Source organism: Centropristis striata, chromosome 1 (genome assembly GCF_030273125.1).
Source record: "Centropristis striata isolate RG_2023a ecotype Rhode Island chromosome 1, C.striata_1.0, whole genome shotgun sequence".
NCBI lineage: Eukaryota > Metazoa > Chordata > Actinopteri > Perciformes > Serranidae > Centropristis > Centropristis striata.
Window position 1 is genome coordinate 9,885,072 of NC_081517.1, and position 26,369 is coordinate 9,911,440.

The window sequence follows — 26,369 nt, forward strand, 5'->3', positions numbered from 1 at the left end:
ACATCAGAAAAATCAGACCTTACCTAACTCAACATGCAACTCTTGACGCAAGCTGTTGTAATCTCAAAACTCGACTACTGTAATGCCCTCCTGACTGGCCTGCCAGCCTGCACAATTAAACTGCTTCAGATGGTAGAGAACGCGGCGGCGCGCCTGGTCTACAACCAGCCAAAAGGGTCACATGTCACACCGCTGCTCATCGAGCTCCACTGGCTACCTGTTCCGGGCCGCATCAAATTCAAATCTCTAATGCTGGCCTACTAAGTTGTATCCGGTGCTGCTCCTACCTACCTGAACGCCCTGATTCAGACATATGCTACCTCATGACCGTTGCGCTCTTCCAATGAACGGTGTTGCATTTCTTGTTCCCCGCTGGTGGAACACACTACCAGTTCCAACCAGAGCAGGGACGTCCCTCTCTACCTTTAAAAAAAACTCCTGAAGACCCAGCTCTTCAGAGAGCATCTTCTCTCCTCGCACCACACGATAATTGTACTCCTTAAAGAATTGTCACTAGCACTTATTGATGCACTAATGGCTCTTACTGCACTATACCTTGATTGTTTGCTTTTATTCTTCCTGTAAGTCGCTTTGGATAAAAGCGTCTGCTAAATGACTACATGTAAATGTAAATAATGCATCGTTGTTGACGACAACCGGCACTCTTTCTGAGTATTTCTCTTCAAATGTGTTTGGTCGGAACACCAGACCAGGATTACAGTCAGTATAATCAAACTTACTTGGGGTGCATTCGGCTCAATGTTGCGTTGTTTATTTCCGTGTTTACATTTTCCACTGCCAACTTTACAACCAATAACAAATGAAACTGCAAGTAGATTTCCAGCTCTCCACCTTCGTACACTCTCCTCTGCAAATCTTTTTTTAAATTTGTCTGCTAAGATTTATGCACTGTGAAAGCAAACCAGACTTAATAAAAAACAAACTAAAAGTATCAGTTTTAGTTTTGAAAGCGACTATAAAAGGCCCTCCTCCAGTGAATTTTTTTTAACCTTGTTAGCATGTGCATTTGGCTTTTTATATGAGACATATGATGAGCAAAATAAGCAGTCATGGCTGAGCCTTTCCACCTTGGAACTGCAGTCTTCTATTGACTAAATAACACAAATGAATCAAACACTCAGAGCTTCATACCTCACATACCTAAGGCTTCAATCCTGTCTTACAGGGTTGGGCTTTCAATATAATTAGCATGACAATATGATGAAACAAGGTATCACATAATACTAGGGTAACAATATTGAGACAAAATATCTCACGGCCGACAAATTGACATTTTCTTCTTTTATATTGTTATTACTCCAGACCTTACCTTCATACTAATGAATGAATGATGACTCATTGACTCATTTGGACTTCATTAAAAAATTAATTTCTCTCATTTATTGTGCTACATGTACAGATTACACTGAATGACAGCGCCTTTTTGTTCTCTATATTAATTTTCTAATATAAAATGATTGGACAGGGAAGCCGTCTCGGGAAAAAACCTACCAGTCGGTACTTGCCATAACAGTGAGCTATGACAACAGTGTTTCTGCCTGGATGTCGTCTAGAGTGCCAGCTTAGTGTTTTGGATTAAAGCACTTAATAATCCATTGGTTGAATGAAGCAGTACACTGCAAGTAACAGACTAATTGCTGCAGGCAACTCATCCATCCATTCATTTTCCTCGCCACTCACAGAGAGCCTGAAAACTTTCTCTTCATGCTTTGGACAAAATGGCAGAGAAACACCCTGGACAAGTCAGCAGTCACTGCAGGCCAACACAGAGACAAACACATTACAATCTACACTGTAGGCAGTTCTGACCCACTGAGCATTGATCTTCAGTTTATCTGGATGTCTAGACGTCTCCTGCCAGATAAAACTGGGCTTTTTCAAGGTTACCTTTCTATGTTTCAAGTAACATTTAAACCATTATGTGAAACAGGTTTGAAAAAGTGTCCTCTTGGATGCCGCTGTGGTGGATTAAATGTGATGAAATGCCTTTTAGGCTGACCTTCCAGTGAAGAAAACAAGATGCAGTGCACTAATGGGAGCCCTTAAATGGAGAAATGGTGATGAAGTGCCCTCCTAGATGCCCCTATGGTAGATACAACATGATAAAGTGCCCTCTATAGTACCCTTCCAATGAGGAAAATGAAATGCAGTGCACTTATGGGTATCCTCAAATTGAGAAATCGTGATGCAGCCCCCTTCCAGTGCAGAAAACACATTTAAGTAACCTCCTAGGAGGCTTTAAAACTGACAGCCCATCAGACAGCCTGAGTCCACCACTCGGTTCAGGGGTTGGGGTTTAATATTATCACTGAATCTGAATCCAGCTACGAACCTTCAAAGAGATGTTTATAGTGTGGGATGGTAGGAAATTAAGACATTTCTTTGTTTTAAATAAAAAGTATGGACTTCCACTCAGCATCATACCTAGACTATTGTTCTATGCTAAAGAGTAGTGTTGGGACAATGAAGCTTCATAAAGCATTTGCTTTATTTACGGAGCCCAACAGATGGAGCTCTTTGGGCTGAAAACACACTCATTTTCCATTGCTGAAGCCTTTTTTTTAAAGCCAAGAGCACCGTCTAGTGAGGTAAAAAAAAATAAAGCAAATGATTCACGAAGCTTCGTTGTCCTGTACTGACTCATTTTCCTTTTGTTGCAAAGAAAAATGGCTCAACTGACTGATTTAAGACATTTTGTCTATCCATCACAGTCTCAGAAAGAGGCTAATCTCAGAACCCATTGACTAGAAGTTGCACAGTGATTTAGTCTCTGGGGCCAATATTTTTGTTGTCGCTGTGTAGCCACTGGATATCTGACTAACAAATATCTCCGGCAGCCGCGCCCGACTCATGCGGGCCCGACGGAGGCGTCAATCCGCCCGGTTTCTCCCGTCTGAGATGTTCTGCACCTCTTCTGGACAGTGATAAGGCCAATATACTGAGGTGACCTGCCTCCATTATGTTTGTTGTTCTTGTCGCTGTCGCAATTATATGACGTCAGATGCTCTGACGCCGTTACTACAGCAACCTGTTAGATCAGTCAATAATGTGGCCCAGTCTGAACAGAGCCATATCCGATTTGGATACTTGCTAAAAACAGTGTGGACAGTCAGCCCTAAAAATTTGAGGATTTGAGGAGGAATCTGATTTGAATCAGATTCGCCTGCAGTCTGAATGCAGCCAAAGTCATCATTTGTCCTGAAAATCACCAAATCATTGCTTACTGAGGAGGTTCAAATGTATCCGAATTGCATTGTTGGAGTGGGAGGACATTAGAGCTGGAGAAAACCCACACAAACATGAAAAGGATATCCAAACGACACAGAATTTAAAAGCAGCTCAGTGGAGAGAGTATACATGCTCAGCTAGCCCTTTGCCGGGTAAATGAAGGTTAATAAGAAGCTTTTCAGCTTGCCCAAATCTGGTCTCTCAAACTCTGTCATCAAACTCTCAGGTTTTGTTCTGGCGACAGCTCTGTTTAGTTCTTTTCCTGGTCACACAGAGTTCCTTGGATTCTGTCCAGAGAGCAGGCTTGTGTCGAGGACCTGTGGCTGGAGCAAAATTGGCTTTGTCATCCCCCTAGAGTGTGTTCCTGGAACAAAAGACTGCAACAATTCAGACAATTTCAGAGGAAATGTCTGCGACGCGTTCAGGCGTCTCTACCTCTGACTCCTCAGCACTGCATAGAACGCTTCGGTTCACCAGTGCTCAGAATGTTTTTCAAGCGCATCAGTCAGCGAGTGTTCAGAGACTTCAGGCTTGATTTTGCCGCAGGGTTCTCTGCTAAGAAACCTTTCCTCTCTCCGTCTCCATCGCTCTCCAAGCCCCTAGTGTCTCTGTGTGAGTCTCTTTGTAAGGACAGACAATTGAGTTGTTGCTGCGTCTGTTCGACTCTGACAACCACCTGATGATGCTTTCATCTTCGGACGCTTGATGAATATTGATTTGGTGTTTTCTGTTCTCATTGTGTCTTTTTGCTGTTTTGTCTGTGTTAGCACTCACAAACAGTTTTTGTTCAGTCGCAAGCCAAAGTCAAGTTTACAGTGAGAAGAGTCAGATCAGTAGCCTTTTGTTTTCCTTGGAATATTGCAACAGAATTCATTTCTCTTTCATTCCTGTCTGCTTCAGGGTTATGTGCTTTGTTTGAGCTTGAGAAAGTACGATGATTTAGCTGAATTTTTCAAGTGCATGGCTTGTTTTTTTCTCTCTCCCCCAGAGCTTGGTCAACAGCGTTGTACACCAACGCTGTTGAATTGTTCTGCTTTACTGGCAGACATCTGGCAAAACCTCACAAACATCCCCTAATGCAATTTCTGTCTGCCTTTATTCCCATTCATTTGATGTTCACACACTGCAATGCATTGCACTGAATCTCTCTCTGGCTCCTGGAAAAATAATTGAGGACTTCACTACACAAATGATAAAAATTGGAAACCCCCACTTTGTGGCTCTGTACAACACGTGCTGTTTAGCTATTTTTTTTTTCATTTTAAGAGAATATACTCACACAGAAATGTAATATATGACATATGCTTGAATTAAACGGTGATGCTTATATATACCTATATATGTTATCATCACGATATACAGCCTCTGAATATACTGTATGGAAAATGAAAAATATATATGATTATTTTTTATATGGTATAATATGTTGTGACCATATTATATGTTAAGCATATATATGCAATTTAATTAAAAGAACATAAATACATAAATACAACAATTCCGTTATACATGTTTTGTATTTTCTTCTTACTTCCTTCTTCTTTCTTTTACATTTACATATATAAAATCAACATATATTTATGGGAGATCTACGTATATATTTACACACACACACACACACACACACACACACACACACACACACACACACACACACAATGTATATATTATATATCAACAATATAAGTAAACATAAATATATGTGTTAAAATATCTATCTATCTATCTATCTATCTATCTATCTATCTTAATGTGTATGCATTTAGTTATTTCCATTTATTTCATGTAATGACACATATTAGTAACATACATGCCACATATGTGTATAAGTAAATAATATGCTATGAATATATGTGTAATTTGTATATAATACATTATTTATATTAATACATACTGTATATGTTTGATATGTATATGTATAAATAATTATAGGTTACATATTTGTCAGTAAATGTATAACATACACATGATGCATATTTGTGTTGGCTTGACATAAAGGTTTTATATATGGCGTGTACATATATGCACATATATGTTTTTAATTTATTTGTACATACATTTAATGAGTCAAAATTTAATATGCGCTAATTACATTTTTGTATGTGTACTGTTTTCTTTAAGCTGCTTCATAGCTATCGGGACATTTTTTTTTTTTAAAGGATGATAGAGGTACCAGCTGCATGTTCAGCAATCCATTATGCTGTTTAAATACCATACCTCCAATATAATATTCATACTATTGCCAGTGTGGTAAGTCTGTTTCATGGTTACAGACTTACTGCGAAAATCTCCCACTCAAGAGAGTCTAATGCAACATTCTGATTCAAATCTTCCTTAATCTCTTTTACTGATAGTCACAAAAATATTTCCAGCTGCTATCTTTCACCACATGCCTGAAACAGCCATTAATTCCGCAGGAAAGCTCACAAACTGCTTGTCTAAACAGAAATGGGAACAGGTTGAATTTTGCAAAAAGCAAACTGGTGTTATGCTGCAGAATGAAAATATGTAGAGCACTCAAGGCAGTGGCAGTATTTTTCTTTCTTCTCTCCATCCTTTGTAGACTGTCTGGGCATCTTTGCCACTTCATGTCTTTGCACATGGTGACCAGACAAAAACAAGTGGTAAACAAGTGTCTCAATGGACTCAGTTGATGGGAAGTGGGGACTGAAAAGTGAAGCAGAGACAAATGTTGTAATCACAAGAGAATTTTGAGAAGAGGTTTGTTCTTCTGAAGACTTTCATGAATATTTAGACATATTGCTAAACAGACCATTATGGTTATGTAATATAACGTTAGTTCTATGGATTAAGGAACCCTCAAGCTGGAGAATTTAAGTGTTTCTGCACCTTGAAAAATGTGCACGTTTATGCTCAGCCAATCAAAATCCACCCATTCAACCAGAAGGGGGCTGGCCGATTACGCTGATTTTGCTCCTATTGTTTCATAGTTTACCTCAACTCGCTGACTAGCAAAACAGCACAGATTCTGGTTATAGAAGTGGGGAAAAGGGAAATGTGTTCTCATCCTGCCTACAATTGTTGATTGTCAATTTGCCCAGCTGCAATAGTGAGCTGTACTACAAAACCATAACAAAAGCTGTAGATGTTACACAGCACAGATACAGGACTCAAATGCAGCACTCGGGAGGCAGAAACAGGAGGTAACCAGTCTTTAATCACAGGCAAAGGTTCGGTACATGGGAGTTCAGTCAGGCAAGGCAGGCAAACAATCCAAAGGGATAAGGCAAAGGCAGAGTCCAAAAACAGGCAAAGGGTCAAAACCAAAAAGCACACTATACAAAAACGCTGGAGAGTAGGACACATGGTACACTGACAATCTGGCACTGGGGAATGGGACACAAAGGGTTTAAATACTGAGAGTCAATGAGGAGATGAGACACAGGTGTGTGATTAGGGGGCGGGGCTACCACCAGGTGGGAAGCTGGAGCCTGGAGTAGGCAGAGGAGGGGCTGACTGACAGTAGATAAAGGCCGCGTTCAGACTGCAGGCGAATCTGATTCAAATCAGATTCCTACTCATATCCGATTTTTAGAGCTGACTGTCCACACTATTTTTAGCAAGTGTCCAAATCGGATATGGCTCTGTTCAGACTGGGCCACATTATTGACTGATCTGACAGGTTGCCATAGTAACGGCGTCAGAGCGCCTGACTTCGTAACGGCGTCAGACGTCATATAATTGCGACAGCGATAAAAACAACAACAACAACAACAAACATGATGGAGGCAGGTCACCTCAGTATATTGACCTTATCACTGTCCAGTAGAGGTGCAGAACATCTCAGACCCACCAGCGGACAAACCGGGTGGATAGACGCCCCCGTCGGGCTCGTATGAGTCGGGCGCGGCTGCCGGTGGACACCTCGTCTCCGCGCTGCCCGCGCTACGCGTGCCGCGTAGAATGACGTCACGGACAGTAAAAACCGATCTGAGTGGTTGGAGCGGTTCAGACTGAGACGCATCTGTCCAAATGCAATCTGAAACTACCTCCTGAAGGTGGTTTTGATCCGGTCTGCAAAAATCGGATTTCTTGTGATTTGTGACTGTTCAGACTTCAAAAGAGCCATCCAGTTCCAATCTGGATGGGCTAAAAATCGGATTTTGGCTGGTAGTCTGAACGCGGCCTAATTGTCTTATCTTATATGGGACATTGTGCAAGCACAGACTATAAATGAATGAAACTGTATCAGGCTGTAAGCAACTACTTAATGTGCACATATTGTTATGTTGATTTTTAATGTCACATTGTTGGAAAATAGCCCACAGTTGCTCTAATGCTATACTTAAGTACAATGTTTAGATATTTGTACTCAACTTTTCATGTTACTTCTTACTTCCGATTACAGTCCAGAGGGAAATATTCTTCCTTTTACACCACATTGATCTCAGAGCTTAAGTTATCGGTTATTTTTCTGTTTTTATATAAAGTTTAATATAAGAATCTTAACGAATACAAGACATTGGTTAAGAGTAAACCAGTTGTTTCCAGCCTTTTGCCTTGAAAGCAGATTCTGGTTGAGGCTCCCTGTCACATTTCATATTTGTATAAATTGTAAGCAGTTTCCACTCTAACTCTCCCCTGGTTGATCTTTAAAGTCACAGTGAAATTAAAAATCTAATTCACCAGTCAGACTGGGTTAATAATGTATTTATGTATCGATGTATTGATGAATGCAGAGATTCAGACCCAGTTGAGAATCAGCAAAGTTTCCCTTTCCCCTCTCTCTAGTCCTCCTCCTGATCTAACAACAGGTGAAAGACGTGTGTGTGTGTGTGTGTGTGTGTGTGTGTGTGTGTGTGTGTGTGTGTGTGTGTACAAATAAAGTAAAAACATATATGTGCATATGTACACACCATATATAAAACCTTTATGTCAAGCCAACACAAGTATGTATCATGTGTATGTTATACATTTACTGACATATATGTAACCTATAATTATTTATACATTTAACATATACAGTATGTATTAATACAAATGTATTATATACAAATTACACATATATTCATAGCATATTATTTACTTATACACATATGTGGCATGTATGTTACTAATATGTGTCATCACATGAAATAAATGGAAATAACTAAATGCATGCACATTAAGATAGATAGATAGATAGATAGATAGATAGATAGATAGATAGATAGATAGATAGATAGATAGATAGATAGATAGATAGATAGATAGATAGATAGATGAGTGAGTGAGTGTCTGGACCCATAACTCAGTATATTGCTAAACTCTTAGCCCGCCCAACGGCTATACGGTAGTGTAGCGGCTAGCACTTTCTTCTGCCATTCTACAGCCTCCAGCCTCCTCCGGCTTCCTCCCACAGTCCAAAGCCTGTTGAATTGGTGACTCTAAATTGCCTGTAGGTGTGAATGTGTGCATGAATGGTTGTCTGTCTCTTTGTGTACCCCTCCTCTCAGCCAATGTCAGCTGGGATTGGCTCCAGCCCCCTCGTGGCAAAAGTTTGGATAAGCGGTTAAGGATAATTAATGAATTAATAAGCCAACCCACTTTTTAGCAGTCCAATCAAATGTGAAAGATTTGATTTTAATAGCTCTACTCACTGACTTAAACCACTGAAATACAAGTTTTATGTATTTACATGATAAATAAATGTCATGTTATTAACACATTTTAACTTGTCATCTGATATCCCACCCCTTGCATTTATTGTGAAAAATGACAAGGAGGCTTAAATGTACAGAGCATACATTATGCCACGAATGTAAATATGTGGAGAGAACTGCAGTCTGACTAGATAAGTCAAAATGCCTCACCAAAAACCAGGCGCTCACAAAAGAAAAGCCAAGGTACATGGAAAACAAGAAAATGAAAGGAGCAGAGGCCCAAAGAAAGTGTGAAGAAGCATCAGGTGTGACAGGCAAAGCTGAACATGGCGAGGTGAAGAGCTAGGCAGAGTTGCAAATACAACTCACTGTAGCGGACTGAATTTTAAATCACAGCAAAGATATCATCTGAAACTAGATGACCGAAGGCATCCATTGTTACCAGCATTGTGATGCTATCCATACAGGAATATAACTGTATAGTTTGGAAGAAAAAATGTTTCTGTGTTGTGAAATAACCGATTTGACCTTTTGTACTTTAATATCATATTGTATGTTTGCAAAGCAGAGCACAGCCTGGATGGATCTATAAGACCGGATTTGGAAATGGTGATCAATATAGAGTAAAAAGTATTTCTTTACTCATTATTCGACTGTATGATTTAATGCCTTGGGGTAATTTATTCAATCGATTTAACTTTTCTCTAATAACTCATTGGAGGGATTTTTTTCTCTTCTTGTTTTGTTGAGGAGGTTAGAGAGGAATTTAACTGTCAGTCTTATTTGAAATCAAAACATGTTTTGAAATAACTGACCTGACCTTTTGTGCTTTGTAATCCTATTGAAAATATGTATGCAAAACAGGATAGGCAAAGGCCTGGAGTTAATTTGAAATAGCCTGTGTTGGTATTAGACCTAAGGGTGGGTGGGGGGGGGGGGGGTGTTGGTGAAGCTGGACTGCCCAATTTGGAAAATGTTGTCCCCACTATCCATAAGTCCCAATGTCTGGTCACACAGCAGTCACACCAGACCTGCAACTGTTTTGTAAAGAGAATATAGGCTGAAAAGCCTCCTTCCAGACAGCAGAGTGTCTATGTTGAATATGATACATCCTGGCCATAGTTACCATGCAAAAGGTTGGTGGGTGCTTCAGCAAACACAAACCCAGTGTCAGTGTACTGGAGTATAAGACAGCATTTTCACACTATTAGGACTTTTTCCAGTAATGCTTTATATTAAGGTCCTTGTAATAACCATAAATTAACAAGTAATAAGGCCCTTGTAAGTCCTTATAAGATGCTTATTAACATTATTGTGTGTTTATAAGCTTATATAAGTGTTAATAATGGTATTACAAACACCCATGACCCACCCATTATGTCTTTGCCATGCCTTTATTAATCTTATTTTGTTTGCTTATTGATATTAAAATATACTTTATTGCTCATCTATTATAAGTTAACTATAAGTTAACTATGCTTTTTGCAACTACCGGATCTAAAGCGAAAAACAATGCCTTATTACTTGTTAATTAATAGTTATTAAAGACCTTATTATAAAGCGTTACCCTTTTTCCAGAGCCATGTGCGGACACAGGATTATAGAGGACAGGTTATTTGCAGAAGTGAATTTTCACATCTTAATATAATTCAAAAAGAGTCCTCAGTCCTTTTTTATATTTGACATATCCAGTAAAATCTAAAAATCAACATCTATCTGTATAGGCAATCAGTGAAGAGAAACCTAAAACAAAGATATCACCACAATCTGGACGTTTGGGATCAATGCCTGGCATTAAAAAAAAGAAAAAAAATAACAATAGAAGCATTCTGTCTTTTTTTAGTGAAACAAGGTGCTGTAGTGATTTATGTACTATGAAATAGTAGCATGGGTAATCCTCTCTGCATCACTAAGAGTGCTTAAAAGTACAGCTCAGGTCAAATTGGACTTGTCCGTTCCTGAAGACTTAACTTGATTAGGGGTCCAAGGGCAGGCCAAATTTGTCTGGGAGCACACCCTGAGCCTTAAACAAAGACATTTAGTTTGTCTAAATTAAATTCTGGGAAAGTTGTCAGGGATTATATCCAGTAATTGACATCGACCGGGCTGTTATTTAAAGTGCTAATTTAATTTATCTTGAATATAAAAAATATGATCTTTACTGTACTGTGAACAAATTGCAGATCTCTGTAGATAACTGTAGAGCTCAAGATTTAAACCACTTAGAGTAAATGTTATAGGTTTTAATGGTTATATTATGTTGTATGGAATTACACTGTATGTAGGTGTTGCATTACGTTTCTCTCAAACTTAAGTATCTCAATTTAGGAATTTGCTTGGTTTAATTGTCAGGGGCACTGATATGAAAATGATAATTAAATAATGTATTTTTCATCAATAAAGATTGTCCCTGAAGGGGTCCTTTGAGCCTTTTCAGATACAAACAAAATACATTCAATGCTTCTGCCCAAATTGTATTGTGTGTACCATTTACGAAGCTGATTTTATCTGGATTGTTGACGTCTGTTTTTGCTAGCTTGCGTTCCAGTCGTTGATCAGTGGGAGTACTGTAAAATCATTGGGGGTTGTATCAATAAATGCAGTAGGTTTTATGGAGTGGCCAAATTAAGCTTCATGAGGCTTCTTGTTAATTTTCTTTAAAATCTACTGAGCCCACTAGATCAGTAGTTCTCAACCTTTTTGAGTCGCGACCCCCAATTTAACATGCATATTGTCCGCGACCCCCGCTCACTCAACACAATCTCACACGCACAGTTCAGGTCACCCAAAAAAGAAACAAAATGACCAAAAAAAGGAAACAAAATGACCAAAAAAGACACAAAATGATTAAAAAAAGACTCAAAATGACCAAAAAAAGAAACAAAATGACCAAAAAAAGACACAAAATGACCAAAAAAAGACACAAAATGACCAAAACAAAAAAGACATTAAGTGACCAAAAAGACTAAAACACATTAACACAAGCTGACTTCCAAAATGATTTGGCGATCCCCAGAAATCATCTCGTGACCCCAAGGTTAAGAATAGCTGCACTACGTAGATGGTGCTCTTTGTTTAACAAAGTACTAAGCAGACCATAAGCGCCATCAATTGTGGTGAAAAAATACAGCTATTGGTTCATGAAGCTTCCTTTGGACATCAGTAGTTTTACATTGTCGATCCATGATTAACGGCTGAACCTTCACTAGTATCCAATAAAAGAAAAAGAGAACAAGAAAATATCACATCACAAATGAAGCAAGTTAGAGAGAAAAAAACACAAAGAGCTGGAAGACGGAAATCAACAAACCCGAAGAGGCAAAACACTGAATGAATATGTATGAGCTATTGCCAGTCTAAGGACTAGTTAAAAGACAGGAAAATGTCAACATACTTCAACAGTTAGCATTAGCAGAAAATGCCATCTAGTGGGCTAAGAAAATTTAGAGGCTTCATTTGGATATCACAAGTGAACAGGTCATAATTGCTAAAGGAATCTCTTCTGGGTCATTCAGACTGTCCTGCACCACCCCATCAGGATCTGTTCGCAATAACTAACCGTTCACTTTACATTTTGTTTTTCTTTCTGACGCCACCGGATGGTGCTCTTGGTTAAAAAAGGGAGGCTCAAGGAATGGCAATTCAGTGTACTTTTAACCTTCAAACACATTGAACAGAGTGGGCCAGTTACTAGGCACTAGCCTGGCTAACACCAGACTAATCTCAAATGAGATCTAGTCTGGCAACCAGCCATTCATTTCTCCGTTGAGGAGGTGTGGTTTACAATCCTGTTTATTGGGCGCTAAGAATGTCTATCAAAAGCGTCTGTAGGTAGCTCTTAGCCAATCAGATCAGTTATACCAGATGACGTAGTAGAGCAACAGAGATGGATGTTTGTTGTGTGTGTGTCTGTGAGAGAGTGTTGCTTGCTGCTTTGCTTCTCCAGTTCTCGCTTTCTGCAAGATTATTTATTTTCACGCTTTATTCCCCCTCATGTCATTCAGCCACACACATCCACTGATTTTATGGGCAGTAAACAAGCTGCTCCGCTGTCCCCCGGCTCGTAGCGAGATCACCAGCGGTGATTAGCGCCGCTATCGGCTAATAGCCCCACTACCGTAACGCCGGTGATTAGCGCCGCTAGCGGCTAATAGGCCGGCTACCGTAACGCCGGTGATCTCGCTCTGTAAGAAAACTACAAGCTTCCAAGTGTCGAGTAGTACGCGTCATCGTCTTGCCTTCCCCGTTCTATGATTGGATCCCTAAAACAGGGCTAAGAAACCTCTCTGGTTGCCAGACTGCCTGGAGGTTCGAAATCAAATTCGAGCGTGCAAGGCAGTATGGGTATACCCAGGCTAACTAGGCACAGAAATGAAGGCAAATGGTACATGAAGCTTAATTTGGCCATCACTGCTCTTGGATACACTGTAATCACTGGTCCATCCTGCAGCCTTGCCATCGCCCACCTTAACTGTTTCCTAATTTTTCTTACTTGTTACATACTGGTCCAAAAATATGATGCAGACCTTTCTTCTGTCATTCTGCCATCTCCTGTAAAAATCAGCTCATTTTGCTTGTCATAATTATTTGCTCTCTTGTGCAGTGTTGGGGTAGAGGGATCACATTTAATCTTGGTCCACATCTGAGAGCTGTCATCTACTGAGTGTCTGAGCCAAATACATCCCCACTTTCCATTACAGAAACCTATCCATATGTATTAAGGTGACTTGATGAAAGCACACCTGGTACTTGTGCTTACCCATGTCATGCCAGAAACAACATATGTTTCTATGATATTCATGAAGTCTCCTCTGAAGAGGCTGCAACAGTGTTACACAGGGGCCAACGTTATAGTTCACCTCCCCTGTTCCGAATCAGGATCATTCTCTGTGGCGCACTTCTCCCCACACCTCCACTTGAAAATGCTGTGGAAATGATGCTGTCTGTCTGACTCATTATTGTGCTTTGTAATCATAGCAACTACTGTGTCTCTCAGAGGCTTTCTGGAATGAATTTGAATGAGAGAAATCTCTTTGCAATTTCACTGAAACCCCGTTCCCGCTGAAGGAGCACAAGCAGCAGGCTCTGACTAAAAAAGGAACAAACGCTGAAATAGGTATCATCTTCACTTTCCTCATAACACTGTGAAGTAGACTGCAAATCCAAATGGGAGTTTTGCCACAGTTGTGGGTGGGTGCTTCTGTCCCCACAGAGAAAAATATTTGAAATATCCTGGGTACATGAATGCAGCTTTCACAGAAAAAAAAGGCAAAGGGAAACAGCCCTGTTAATGCTGTAATATTCTACTTGAAGGCAGATTTGGTAGTTACTAGTGATGATGGATTCATGTGGAGTTCCAAGGGACTAGGCTGGCTAACAGGCTCATTCCCACTGTTAAATTATTAAAGCCCATGGGTTCAGGAACATCCACATGTTTTTGCACTCGTCATATTTTATTTCATAGTAGTCATCGGAAGAGAATTAATTATTTACACTGCTGGGTCCCCAGACATTTTCGAATGGTTCGTTTTTGTTTGCAGCTATAGATGATTGGTTAACCTTCTCTTGTTCTATTGCCAGAGGTTTTACTCTTGCAAAGAGTAACTGTATATATACCATATGCCACCCTGCATCTGCTTGTTGTTTCACCCAGGGGTGTGATTTTGCATTCCTTTTCATCACTGAAAAATCAATATCATTTGGCATGAATCGTGCAATGTCCCAGTACTCTTTAGTCTGTTTACCCATTAGATTGTAAGCAAACTTTCTGTGAGCTTTTGTCAGGTTTATGTACTGTAGTATTTCTCTTTTCTTCCTCCATTCAGATCTACTGACTATGGCTCCACATACGAGAGAATGAATGACAAAGTCGGATCCAAGACTGTGCTGAGTTACCTATACGTCTGTCCAACAAACAAGAGAAAGGTAAGATGTTTTTTTTTGTTTCAGTTTTTGATTGTTGAGCTTACTGAGACCAACTGTTTTCTCTTGTTCAAAATTCTCATATACTGTAATGGTGTCCTGAACTGCAAAGAGAAGATTAGATTAGATTAGATTAGATTCAACTTTATTGTCATTGCACATGTCACAAGTACAAAGCAACGAAATGCATCTAACCAGAAGTGCATTAAGCAGTAATTGTGAATGATATTGCAATATATACAAGAATGAATTGTATAAAAATGCAGTATAAATATAGGTATAGATTATATAATAAATAAGATAAATAAATGCAGATTTAACTGTACATTAGTGCAAGTTTATATATATATATATATATATATATATAGATATATATATATATACATATACATACATACATATACACACATATATACATACATACACACATATATACACATATATATATATATATATATATATATATATATAAATATATACATAGTAGTGCAAATGGAGGACACATCATGTTCATCAACCAGGCTATTATGTAATAGACAGAGCTTAATTAATATCTTCCCATTTATATAAGGATATTTATTAGTAAGAAGCCTCCCCTTGTCTGGATTATTTAGGATTTACTTTGTACTTGTCTAAGGTTAGGGCAAAAAGTATGGTTAGCGTTAAAAAGGGAGTAAAGGCGAAAAACAAATTGCTGTTGCTACTGGAAGTGACTTGAAGGTGAAAAAAAGCCTGTGTACTAAAGTTAAGTTACTAACTTCAAATAACATTGACTTCTAGTTTCACAGGGGACGTGCTTTGTATCTCACCTCAACATTTGCTTTTACACTCCTAGGCATCTTTTTAACGACTACAGCCAGTAGAGGGTGCTGCTAACTTTAAATGTAAATAGGGGTTAGTTTAGCTGCTGTAAAAATGATACATAGGGTTATGTTTTTTTTTCACTGTCTCCAATATTCTGGGGCATCTAATTTAGAACATCTGTAGTCTTGAGTTTAACAGACAGTAGCTTACACACACAACATATAATTTTCAGCTGGAAAGGGTCTCTCAATCAAAACAAAACAAAAAGCCAGAGTTTGGTAACGTCTTGAAGTAGTGTGAGGATCATGGGAGTTCTCCATCTTCACCATCTTTTCTCTCCTTTCAGACTTAGGATAGATACATCTGATGATTAAAATCTTTCATCCAGTTGAAATATATAGGTAAAGTGTCCCAGATCTAAAAAGTGCATTGTAAAATGAAAGGTTAATACCAGCTTGTGGCATACAAAATACAATGCTTATTCGTGCAAAAAGGAGATGAGGAGAAATAAAATAGCGTTTTTTTTTCAGGGTTTGAAATAATTTTGGATAATTTAAGCACATAACTCAACAAAATTTGTAACATACGTGCAGTCATCTTTTGAAGCCTGACTGTTTTACAGATGGACTTTGTGCTGTGGAAGTATACATTATGCTAATTATCTTATGTGAGAAACAACATGCATAATATAAAAGCAGTTCAACGCCTTCTCAAATGTGTCTCAAACTTTTATGTAGAACGTAGAATGGTATACAGTTTATCTACTATGTTCATTTACTGCATTGCCTCCTTCCTGTGTAACAATGTTTCTGGCAACCAACAAAAGTTGAATTTTAAGAATTTCAGGCCACAAAAATATGACAGAAAAAAATATGAGCATTGCCAGATGCCAACCATCTGCCAGCGTCTTTAATCTACCCAAGAGTTCTGTCAATTACTGTTCATTTCATTTTTTTTCTGACATTCTAAGAATTTACTTAACTGATCAGTATGTGAGTTACACTGCAGATTCTGCTGCCATCTGCCTCAATTTTCTTTTAATTTAATTTAATGAAATAATAGTCTAAGAACCTTCCTGCTATGAAAAATTCATACCCAGCTTTCATATTAGCTGAATTGAATTGTGAAGGTAACTGATCCCAGAATAGATTATACTCATTCCTGCATCACATACTGTATAGATTCTTGTATAGGAACCATTCTAAACCCCTACTTTTCTTCGCTGTGATTTACAACTCACAGTATCAGGCAGTAAATCTGATTTGCCCTCGTGTGGTGAACTCCACTCGTCTCCGAGCAAAAATTTGATAGACAACTGGAATTGTAGCCAAGAGGTCAGAGTGCTGTAAGCAGCTCTGTTAAAGAAGGAGTCTGGTCTCCATCTGTAGACTAAAGTGCCCCAAGGCTGCTCCCATATCAATATGTTTCCAGTCAACATACTGTGCCTAGGAATTAACATTAGGCCCATCACAGAGCAAATACTAATTGATCCAGGTCATGTTAGCATTCCACTGCCAATTACAACATATTATATAAATATGAAGGAGACAGAGTTTACACAGCATTAAACTGATGTGTTCCTCTCGAAACACAGCTGGAGACATTAACATTTTAGTTTTACAGGGAGCTTGACATGACAATTAGAGGCAATTAGCTGCAATAACAAGTCATTCTTTGAATATTTTCACTATTTTAACCACAGTCCGTGTAGTGTCTGCAGTCACAAATTAGCATCAATTTGTAAGCACTAACTACAAAATCAGCATTAGATATTTTACATTTACATTGCATTAACAACAAAATAACATATTTTAGAATATTCTAACGGTGCTGTATGACAGAACAAAAAGATGAGCCTTTTGGCACGTAAAGGGAGAAAATTAAACTTTTTAATGAAAAATATAACAATATATCTCTTGCAAATGAAAAGGTACATTCATGAATGATAAAATGCATACTTGCTCAGTTCAATACACCCTTACATTGGTCTGGCATGACCATTGACTGGACAAAAATAGTGGACATAGTCACCATATTGTCACCCATTTATTTGTGGACTGCTGCTTAGAAGCCAAGAGTAAAGCAAATGGTTCAGGAAGTTTTGCTGTCCACTAGCCGTCGCCAAATTTGCTTTCTGAAACTGGTACATCCCAGAGGGGCCAACATGATGCTACGTCATCAGCTAATGCTAGCACTAGCCAGCTAGCTTGATTAGCAAGGCACATTTGCTCTTCTAAATGAACAGACAAATTCTTAAAGTGTCTTTTAATCCAACAGAACACTGAACAAGACATTTCAATCATGGAAACACACTTTTAAAGGGTCAAAGTTCTTAAACATAAACACAATGTGCACTGGGGTAGTGACCTGTCAATCATATGGTAGCCCCGCACTAAAGCATACCCTACTATATCATAATTTTTACTCTAAATGGGACCATAATTTACAAAATCAACATTATATTGTTTTGAATACAGTATTTACGGAGGCAATTAAGTAAATAGAAAAAACGATCCTACATCTCACTTGACTTAAGTGTTTTTTGTCTAATAAGAAACAGAAAGTAAGCATACAGAATGTCAACATCTTATCCATTCCATAATGTCGAGGCCAGGTTGTCTAATTAAAATGTATTTTCCAAGCAAACTGTTGTTTACTTGAATTTAATAGAAAACATAGTTGAAAAAATTATTTTTTAACATTGTTATCCGTAGATAACAAGATAATCAATCAACATCAGAAAACGTGTGTTTTCTCTTATTGCACTCATTTCGTATTGATGACAGCTACTTTAACTGCCACATAAGGCCACAGTTGCCATAGATACATGATCTTGTTTTAATACATGTGAACAGGCAATTCAAGGTAACAAGACACAGTGACATTTAGAAATAGGGTCTGTGAATCGAAATAAGACAGTTACAAGACAGTCTGTTATTTATATGCAGGTACTGTAGTGAGTGAAAGAGTTTGTTTTCAGTGTTTAGAATGCAGACTTATTTTTTCTTCCAAACACATCTGAAAAGGAATAAACAGGCGAGAACGGCAGGTCAGATTCAAGGATGTATAAAAACTTTAAGCCTTAGGACATCAGCATAATGATGTGGTTGGAGCAAGTCACCAGATAATAGAGTTTAGAGTCTTCCTGCTGTATGACAGATGTGCAAAACTTGAAAAAAAAAAAAAACATGTTATCCTTGAAAATAATCACTTTGTCCAGGTTGACCTAACTGGTCAGAAAAATGTTGAATAAATAAAGATCTGCATCGTAACAGACTTGCAGAAAATGAAGCCTGACTCCTGTGTGTGACGAGGACATGCTAAGAGTTGTGGAGGTGCTCGGGTTCATCAGCCTCACTTTTCCAAGGCTGAGCCAAGGTACTGACCCTGAATAAGTCTGCATGCCGCGGGAGTTAATAGGATCCCGGGACTGTTGAGCTAAACCACGTCAGGGCGAGGAACAGATCATAGCCAGCGCTGATTACTCCTCATGACTCACTCCTCCTGCCTGTTTTATGTGGAGAAAATTTAATCCCACATCAAGGGCATAGCAGGAATGTAGTCCCCAAGGTTCTCTCTGTTGCTCATGTAAGGTATTTGTTTCTGTTATTTCAGTTATATAACATTAGATAAACTTCGTTAACACCCCAAGGAGGTAAAAAGATAATTCACACTCGCACCACACAATACTAGATGTAAATAACACTCAGGAACAATGCAGTTGTGATATCTGTTTCACCAAAATATATTAAACGTATTCCTTTTTTAAACTAATCCATGTAAAACAAAAAAAAATCCCACAGCAGCCAAGGGACAGTAACAATCTCAGGATAATACTTTACTCAGTTGACCTCTGGCTCTGCCCATGGGGCCGATTCCCCCTCCACCTCTTATCTCCAATCTAATTATCTCGATTAGCTATCCCATAGATGGATGAAAGTTTGCCTGTCTGCTGGCTACATTCCTTTGCTGCTTCCTTGCATCTTGAGTGGCCTTATTTAGCTGTGTTTACCGGATAAAAAGAGCAGCCCGAATGCCTAATCACTCACTGTGATATCATCATCTGCTACTCTTTGAGATATTCCTCTCATCCACAATAAAGGAGTCTTTATATGACGATTCTGAAAGTATGTAGAATTTCTTCTCTTACATTGTCCAAGAAAAAAGTGAATGGAAGCGGTGACCTTTAACAATGTCACATTATAGATTTGAAAGATAGTAATGACATTTAGCGCAAGGCCTCTGAAAATGACACCTCCCATGAATCTCCTCTGCTAGATTTTGATGTCTTTTTCCGAGCTCCATGTGCGCTCAGTCCTTGAACAGTTTGATTGAACGGCTGGTAGATTGGGTTAATTTAAAAATAAAGACATGCACATTTAAATTGCCATTGAGGAAGCAAGACAGTGAAAACATGATAGCTAGATGTGGGTGATTAAGTCTTGATCCGTGGTTAATGAGCACATTGCGGCGACGACTCTCCGTTAAAACCTCCCGTCAAAGACGGACTAAGCTCAATTGATCTGGCGTGACGTGATTCATTTGCTGCAGGGTTTCTCTTTCCCTCTGTCTCTGATCCATACCTCCACTTACCTCATGATCCGACAACTACCGGCTTCTATCTCTGTGCTCCAGCTTATGCACAGCTCAACATCAGGCTGATAAAACACAACGGTTATCCCTCCAACCTTTATCGATTTGGTATTGTTACCCTCCTCACTCGCTCGCTTCCTCACAAAGGCTGAGTGCTCGCTGTGAGGGAAATCTTAATCACCCCCTGCTAATGCTATCGGTCACTGTGATTTTGGAAGTGAGTAATTATTTTTTAAAGGGAGATTGTTTTAGTAGGCAGGAGAGAAATTGGCCACTGCTCCTTTTCCCGCCTTTGTATTGGCTTCGAATTGGTTCAGGGTTCTTTCTAACTGCAGAGGCGACAGACTGAAACTGGCTTGCTATGATAATGTGTAAGGTTGGGGAATAATGTGGCTGTTTTCACACTTACATGGTGGTAAATGAGTGAATGTGACAATACTTTCTAGGCCCCATTTCCAGTATTAAAAGAGCAAATTGTGAACCTCTCTGAAAAGATGAGCTAAAAGCACTGCAATTGAAGGACATAGTTACATAGTGAGCATAGAGAGGGGAAATAACACTCTCATGATTGAGTACAAGGCTTGAATATCAACAGTAGATTTTAATATGAAATGTACACCGTGTGCCTACACCCCTTCCAGGCATTTCTACTGTTCCATTTAGCTGAAAATCCTGACGTTTGACTCAAAATAAGGCACAGCAAAATGTAATTTCCTGTTCACAATAGATTCTGCTGCTTACTGTAGTATTATACGATATGATTAATGCTTAAAAATGTTAATTACATCTGACAAGCTGCAAAGACAATGGCAGATATCAGGAGGCCTTGGCACAGCACAGTGACAGGTAATGAATGGCGAGATTGGCAAGCTTGGGCCAATAAGAAATCCAGGTTGAGAATGTGCTGCCTGTTTATTGGTGCTTAATGAAAAACAATTTATCTAAATCACCACCAGGGAGGGTTCCTGGTTAAACCTCTGGAAAGAGGTCTAGCATTTCTGTCAGTGACAAATGTGCTGCTGTTTTTCCAATTCAAATTGAATTGACAAGAAAAAAAAACAGCCATTTGAGCCACAAGCGCAGCCTCGACGCACAATCCCACCTCACGATCATTATAGGGGGGCATGGGTGTTGTAGTTTAAGCTGGATAAAAGACTCAAGAGATAAACATTTAAAGCTGCACCAGTCCATATTTTCTCATTAATAATGGAAGGGATTAAGTGTAATGTGAAGTGGTTCACTTGTACTGTAAACCCACAGAGAATGATTACCCCATTCTGCTTCAGCTCTGTGGTTCTAGCTGCACAGCTCCAGTCTTGGACCCACCATCCCTGTTGGACTTGTGTACGCCAGAGACATCATCAGAATATGATAGCATGTATTCATTAGTTTGAATAAGCCACATAAACTTCACTAATTACACCAAGGTAAACAATATAACCTTAATATTCCAATATAACTGTAACTTATAAAGTTAGGTTACGCAGCAAATAACTTGTAAGTAAGCTAGCTATGCTAATGTTGTTTGCAAATGAAAGTTCACATTTTCTGAAATAAATTAAGTTTCTGCATTTTTTTCCTGTTTTCGTAACGTTATTATAATTTCAAACATTACAGTAAATGTTAGTTGCTAACAACATTAACATAGCTAGCTTACATTAGCAAACAAGTTATTTCATAATTTACAGTTAGGCCTATAGTTATATTGCATTGTTCCCCTTGGTGATATTGGTGGAGGTGGTGTGACTTACTTAAACTTTGCTATCACAGAGCTTATGTGGAGTCTAATCATTTGTGATCCTAGGCACTTACAATATACTTATTTATTAACTACAAGCAGAACAAACAAGGCATATGTAGCCTAAACATGAAACCACATGTGACCAGTCAATTTATTAAAGGCTTTATACAATAGCATTGATGTGATACAATTTACATACAGTGGGTGGCTATTGGTTTTGCAGTTGGTGGAGGCCCAAACAGTTAAAAGACTTTTCGTCATGTCACCAGTGACACATTTGGACATTATTAGTAAATGACAGGTAAATGAATTAGTAAATGACAGGTTTGCCATATTTAGTTTATAAGATGATAATATGTAATTTGAGAGAAACATAACACACAAAATAGTCAATTTAGTTTTAATACTAAAGGTGCAATGTGTAAGATAAGACCAGAATTTTAGTTAATTCAATTCAACATTCACCAACCTTTTCAATACAATTTGATAAAGTAACATTTTGACAGTATATCAAGACTATGTATTGTGTTGCAGAGAAATCTACTGAAATGAGCATGCTAAACACCAAAATGAACTCCACTTGTGCCAAAGAAGTTAACTCACCGTTAGCATTGTAGCCATGGATGTACTGTTAGCAGCTTCACACCTACAAATACAATTTAAATTAAGATTATGCTTTTTAAGAGACTGTTGCACTGGACAAGTCCCCCGGAAAATTATGAGTTGAAGCAGGAAGCAGAAGAAAGGCAGGTAGGCCTGGAACAAAGCTTGGCTAAGAGTGGCCCCAAATAAACCTGTTGGACAGCCTCTTTCTCACTGATGCCCACTTACTGGACACTGGACAACATGTGACTGCAGATTACCAACCATTTCAGGAAACCAGGCTACACAAAAACATCCCTGACTTATCTTAGCTGTGAAGCTATTTCATCTACCCTACTGACCGCAAAACCCAACTCTGCATAGATCCACCTGTGCCTCTCTGCCTGGCTGTTGCTCTCTAAGCACTCCACTGAGTGAGCAATCAATATAAGGATGGAGCTATCCTCTCCAGGGACCCATCCATTGCAGCAGACTCTAAATTACAGAATCTCAGTGAGGTCTGATTTTTTTGCAATACATTTTTAAGAAGTTGCACGGTTTTTGCAACTAACTGCACACAATCTTCATCATTATCATTGCTGCAATTAGTATATCATGTCATTTTTGCACAAAGTGAATCATTGCCCATGTTTTTGAAGCATTTGGCCATATTTTACACATTGCCCTTTAAAGAAGGATTTTGCACACTAGCTTGCATAGCTACATATTAGCACCACATTTACTGTGTGCATCCATTTTCAATTTCTATCTGTGTGCTGTATGTTTTCCTTACTTGTGACTTTCATTAAACACATTTTTCCACTGCCTTCTGATTGACAATTAGGTTTTTTTAAAGTTTGATTCTGATCTTAAAAATAAATCATTTAATTTAACACAGTAAAATGTATTGACAATGGATTTATTTTTCATAGTCTAAAATTATATTAACTTTCAAATGACTACATGTATTCAATAGCATAATCATATTCAAGCTACAGCTTTCTTAAAACTTATTACACACCTATTCACACAACTCCTCTTTAGTAAAAGAGGAATTCCTGTGACCATTTTATCTGCTTCCACAAAGACTCTAAATGTCATTAGCTGAAGGAAATATGCATTGTGGAATTCCTGTTCTTATTGAATTCTTTAATAACTGTGATAGCTCTAGCAGAAATATTCCAAGCATGAAATTAGGGCTGCTGCCCATGTGGTGCAGTTAAATTTGAAATTAGAATTTTATTGGAAGAAGAAATGCTAAGAAATGACATACTGAAGGACTAGCTGATAAAGAAAATAACATACTGTATATGCAGATTCATGCATGGTTGCTCTTGTTTGTACAGCGCTTAATTGTAACTAGACTACAAGCTTCATCACTGTTCTGTTATATATTAGGACAGTTTATTTCATGATTTTTCAACCCACCTGTGTTCTTCAGCTGTTCTGTTTGGTCAGTCTTTTACAAGCTATTTCACCTCTCACAACCTTGATCTTATTTTGGAGAGAGATGATTAGAACTCAAAGTCTTCACCTCAAAGTACATAGGAAGAGCCACAGAGCCATGGCAACAGAAGCTGGAGAGTCACACTCATAAAATGAAGTTGGATATATCGAGGAGCTGTTTGCCAAGAATAAGCCTGACGTGTGCCAAAAGCCAGGCCTTTTCTGCTGACACTGCTCCTGCCTCTTACATCTCTCTTCTCCCTTCCCATCTCCCTGTCTTTCCACCTCTTTACTCAAACTCGCCCTTCAATCCCTTCTTCTACCATTTTCAAAATTTCATACCCACTCCCTCGCATGTGTACACACTCTCTTTCTCCTCTTTCCCTCATCTCAGATTATGGTGTTGACAGATCCAGAGTTTGAGAGCAGCGTGCTCATCAGCTCTGATGAGGGAGCCAGTTACCAGAAGTACCGCCTCACTTTCTACGTCCTGAGCCTTCTATTCCACCCCACTGAAGAGGACTGGGCCTTAGCCTACAGTCACGACCAGAAGGTGAGATTGTGATTCGTGTCATATCTCTTCTCTGTCCTTGCCACGATAAGCTGCATGTGATTATTTAGAGCTGTCTCTACCTTTGTGTTGGCCACAGTACATATTCACTAGGGCCTGCAGTTTTCATCAATTTAGCTAATCACCTGATGGCTGGCCATTCATTCACTTGTTGAATATGAATTCTAAAAAAGTGTTGTGAGCTGTAATTTACCTGAACTAAAGAATGAGCCAGACCTTTATTTGAGACAGACTACCATTAGAGACAGGCCTTTATTTCTACCTCCACCTATTATTTATGTAGATATTTTCACATTTTAGTAAGAAGTAGTGATGTGTTCTCATTACCATGTGACGGCTGCTGCATTAAATGCGTTAAATACGACTGCAATATGTTCTATATGTGACAGAACTAAACAACACGACACAAAGTCCAAAACCTCCAAAAATGGGATGTTTTGTGCCAGCCACCTTCCCTTTTGCCCACCTGACAGCTTTTAATATCACATCTCTCATCACCCGAAACAAAAACTTGTTTCAGTTCAATGCATCTTGTAATGTAATGTAGCTTGCAGAAACATGAAATGCCAAAAATTTTGTTAGTGACTGGGCTGCACTTTCTTTGCTTGGTTATTTGTTTAATTCACTTGGTTGTGTTGAGTTTAAAAGAGCTCTCCAAAAATGTAGTATGACACTACTAAAATATTGCCAGACATATAAAACTAAAGCAGCACGACCAGAGATATTGTCTTTTCCCCTGGAGGGGGAAAGAAGAGGTGGTGTAGGCAGCAGGAAGGAGGCGAGTGGAATTTTCTGTCTATAAATGCAAAGATTATATGCAGATATTTCACACATTCTCCTTTTTTTTAATGACATTTTTTAGCTTACATTACCCACAATGCAACTTGATCAACAACAGTCCAGTTAGAAATTCGTGTTTGTTATGCTAGTAGCATAGCTTGGAGCCTCTAGCCTCAAGCAGAGATTGGAGGGGGCGCAGAGGTCCAGTAAGCTTAGTTCTTCTAACTCCTCACCTTTATTTCATTTTCAAACATGTAATCTTCAGACCACACCGACGCTGACTTAAGAAAGATCACTTTAGAACATTTATCAGAGTTTTCACAGCTTCCTCTGGAGATACAAAAGGCTTTATACAACTTTTTAAAATATATGCAGTAGTTCTCTCCAACACCAAACAGTATATATATATATATATATTAAAGCTTCTGGAAAGAATGACTCAATATAAACCTTATTAAATATAAATTAATGTTTATCTAACTCTGTTCAGCTGATCTGTTTCACACTCACTTAAATACAAGCTCCAGGTAACAAATTATTTAAATGGAACTATTTAATTGGAACTGCACTGTACCAACTAAACAATGACTCTATTTTAGTCATAGTTTAACATTAAATGGTTCTTTCAAGGACCCTAACCAGAAGGTGATGATGATGATGATGATGGTGGTGGTGATGATGATGATGATGATGATGATGATGATGATGATGATGATAATGATGATGATGATGATGATGATGATGATGATGATGATGATGGTGGTGGTGATGATGATGATGATGATGATTATTTAATAATAAGAGATTATAAATATGACAAATCATTGTTATTTTCAAACTTCTTTTATTGTGAAGCCTTTGCAGGAAGTATATCACCAGTCAGAATGACCTCAGTGAGAAGAGTGAAAGTGTAAGCGTGTAAGGCACCACTATGTTGTTGTACTGGTGGAAATAATGGTGTACACACAGTGGACCATACAATCCATAACAGTAGCACCTGGCTATCACTGTATTTGAGTAAGAGCCTTTTTTTAAGGAGAAATGGTATCTACTACATTAGACAAATATGTCAGTATTT

The 26,369-nt window shown here is 38.6% G+C and overlaps 1 protein-coding gene across 1 annotated transcript in view; it reads left to right on the plus strand.

The window, feature by feature from the left end:
• Positions 1–26,369, plus strand: part of sorcs3a (sortilin related VPS10 domain containing receptor 3a) — a 278,556-nt gene that overhangs the window by 134,322 nt on the left and 117,865 nt on the right. The window contains exons 3-4 of the mRNA XM_059329950.1: positions 14,678–14,777; positions 24,335–24,493. Coding sequence (XP_059185933.1) covers positions 14,678–14,777; positions 24,335–24,493 — 259 coding nt within the window. The remainder of the gene's footprint in view (positions 1–14,677; positions 14,778–24,334; positions 24,494–26,369) is intronic.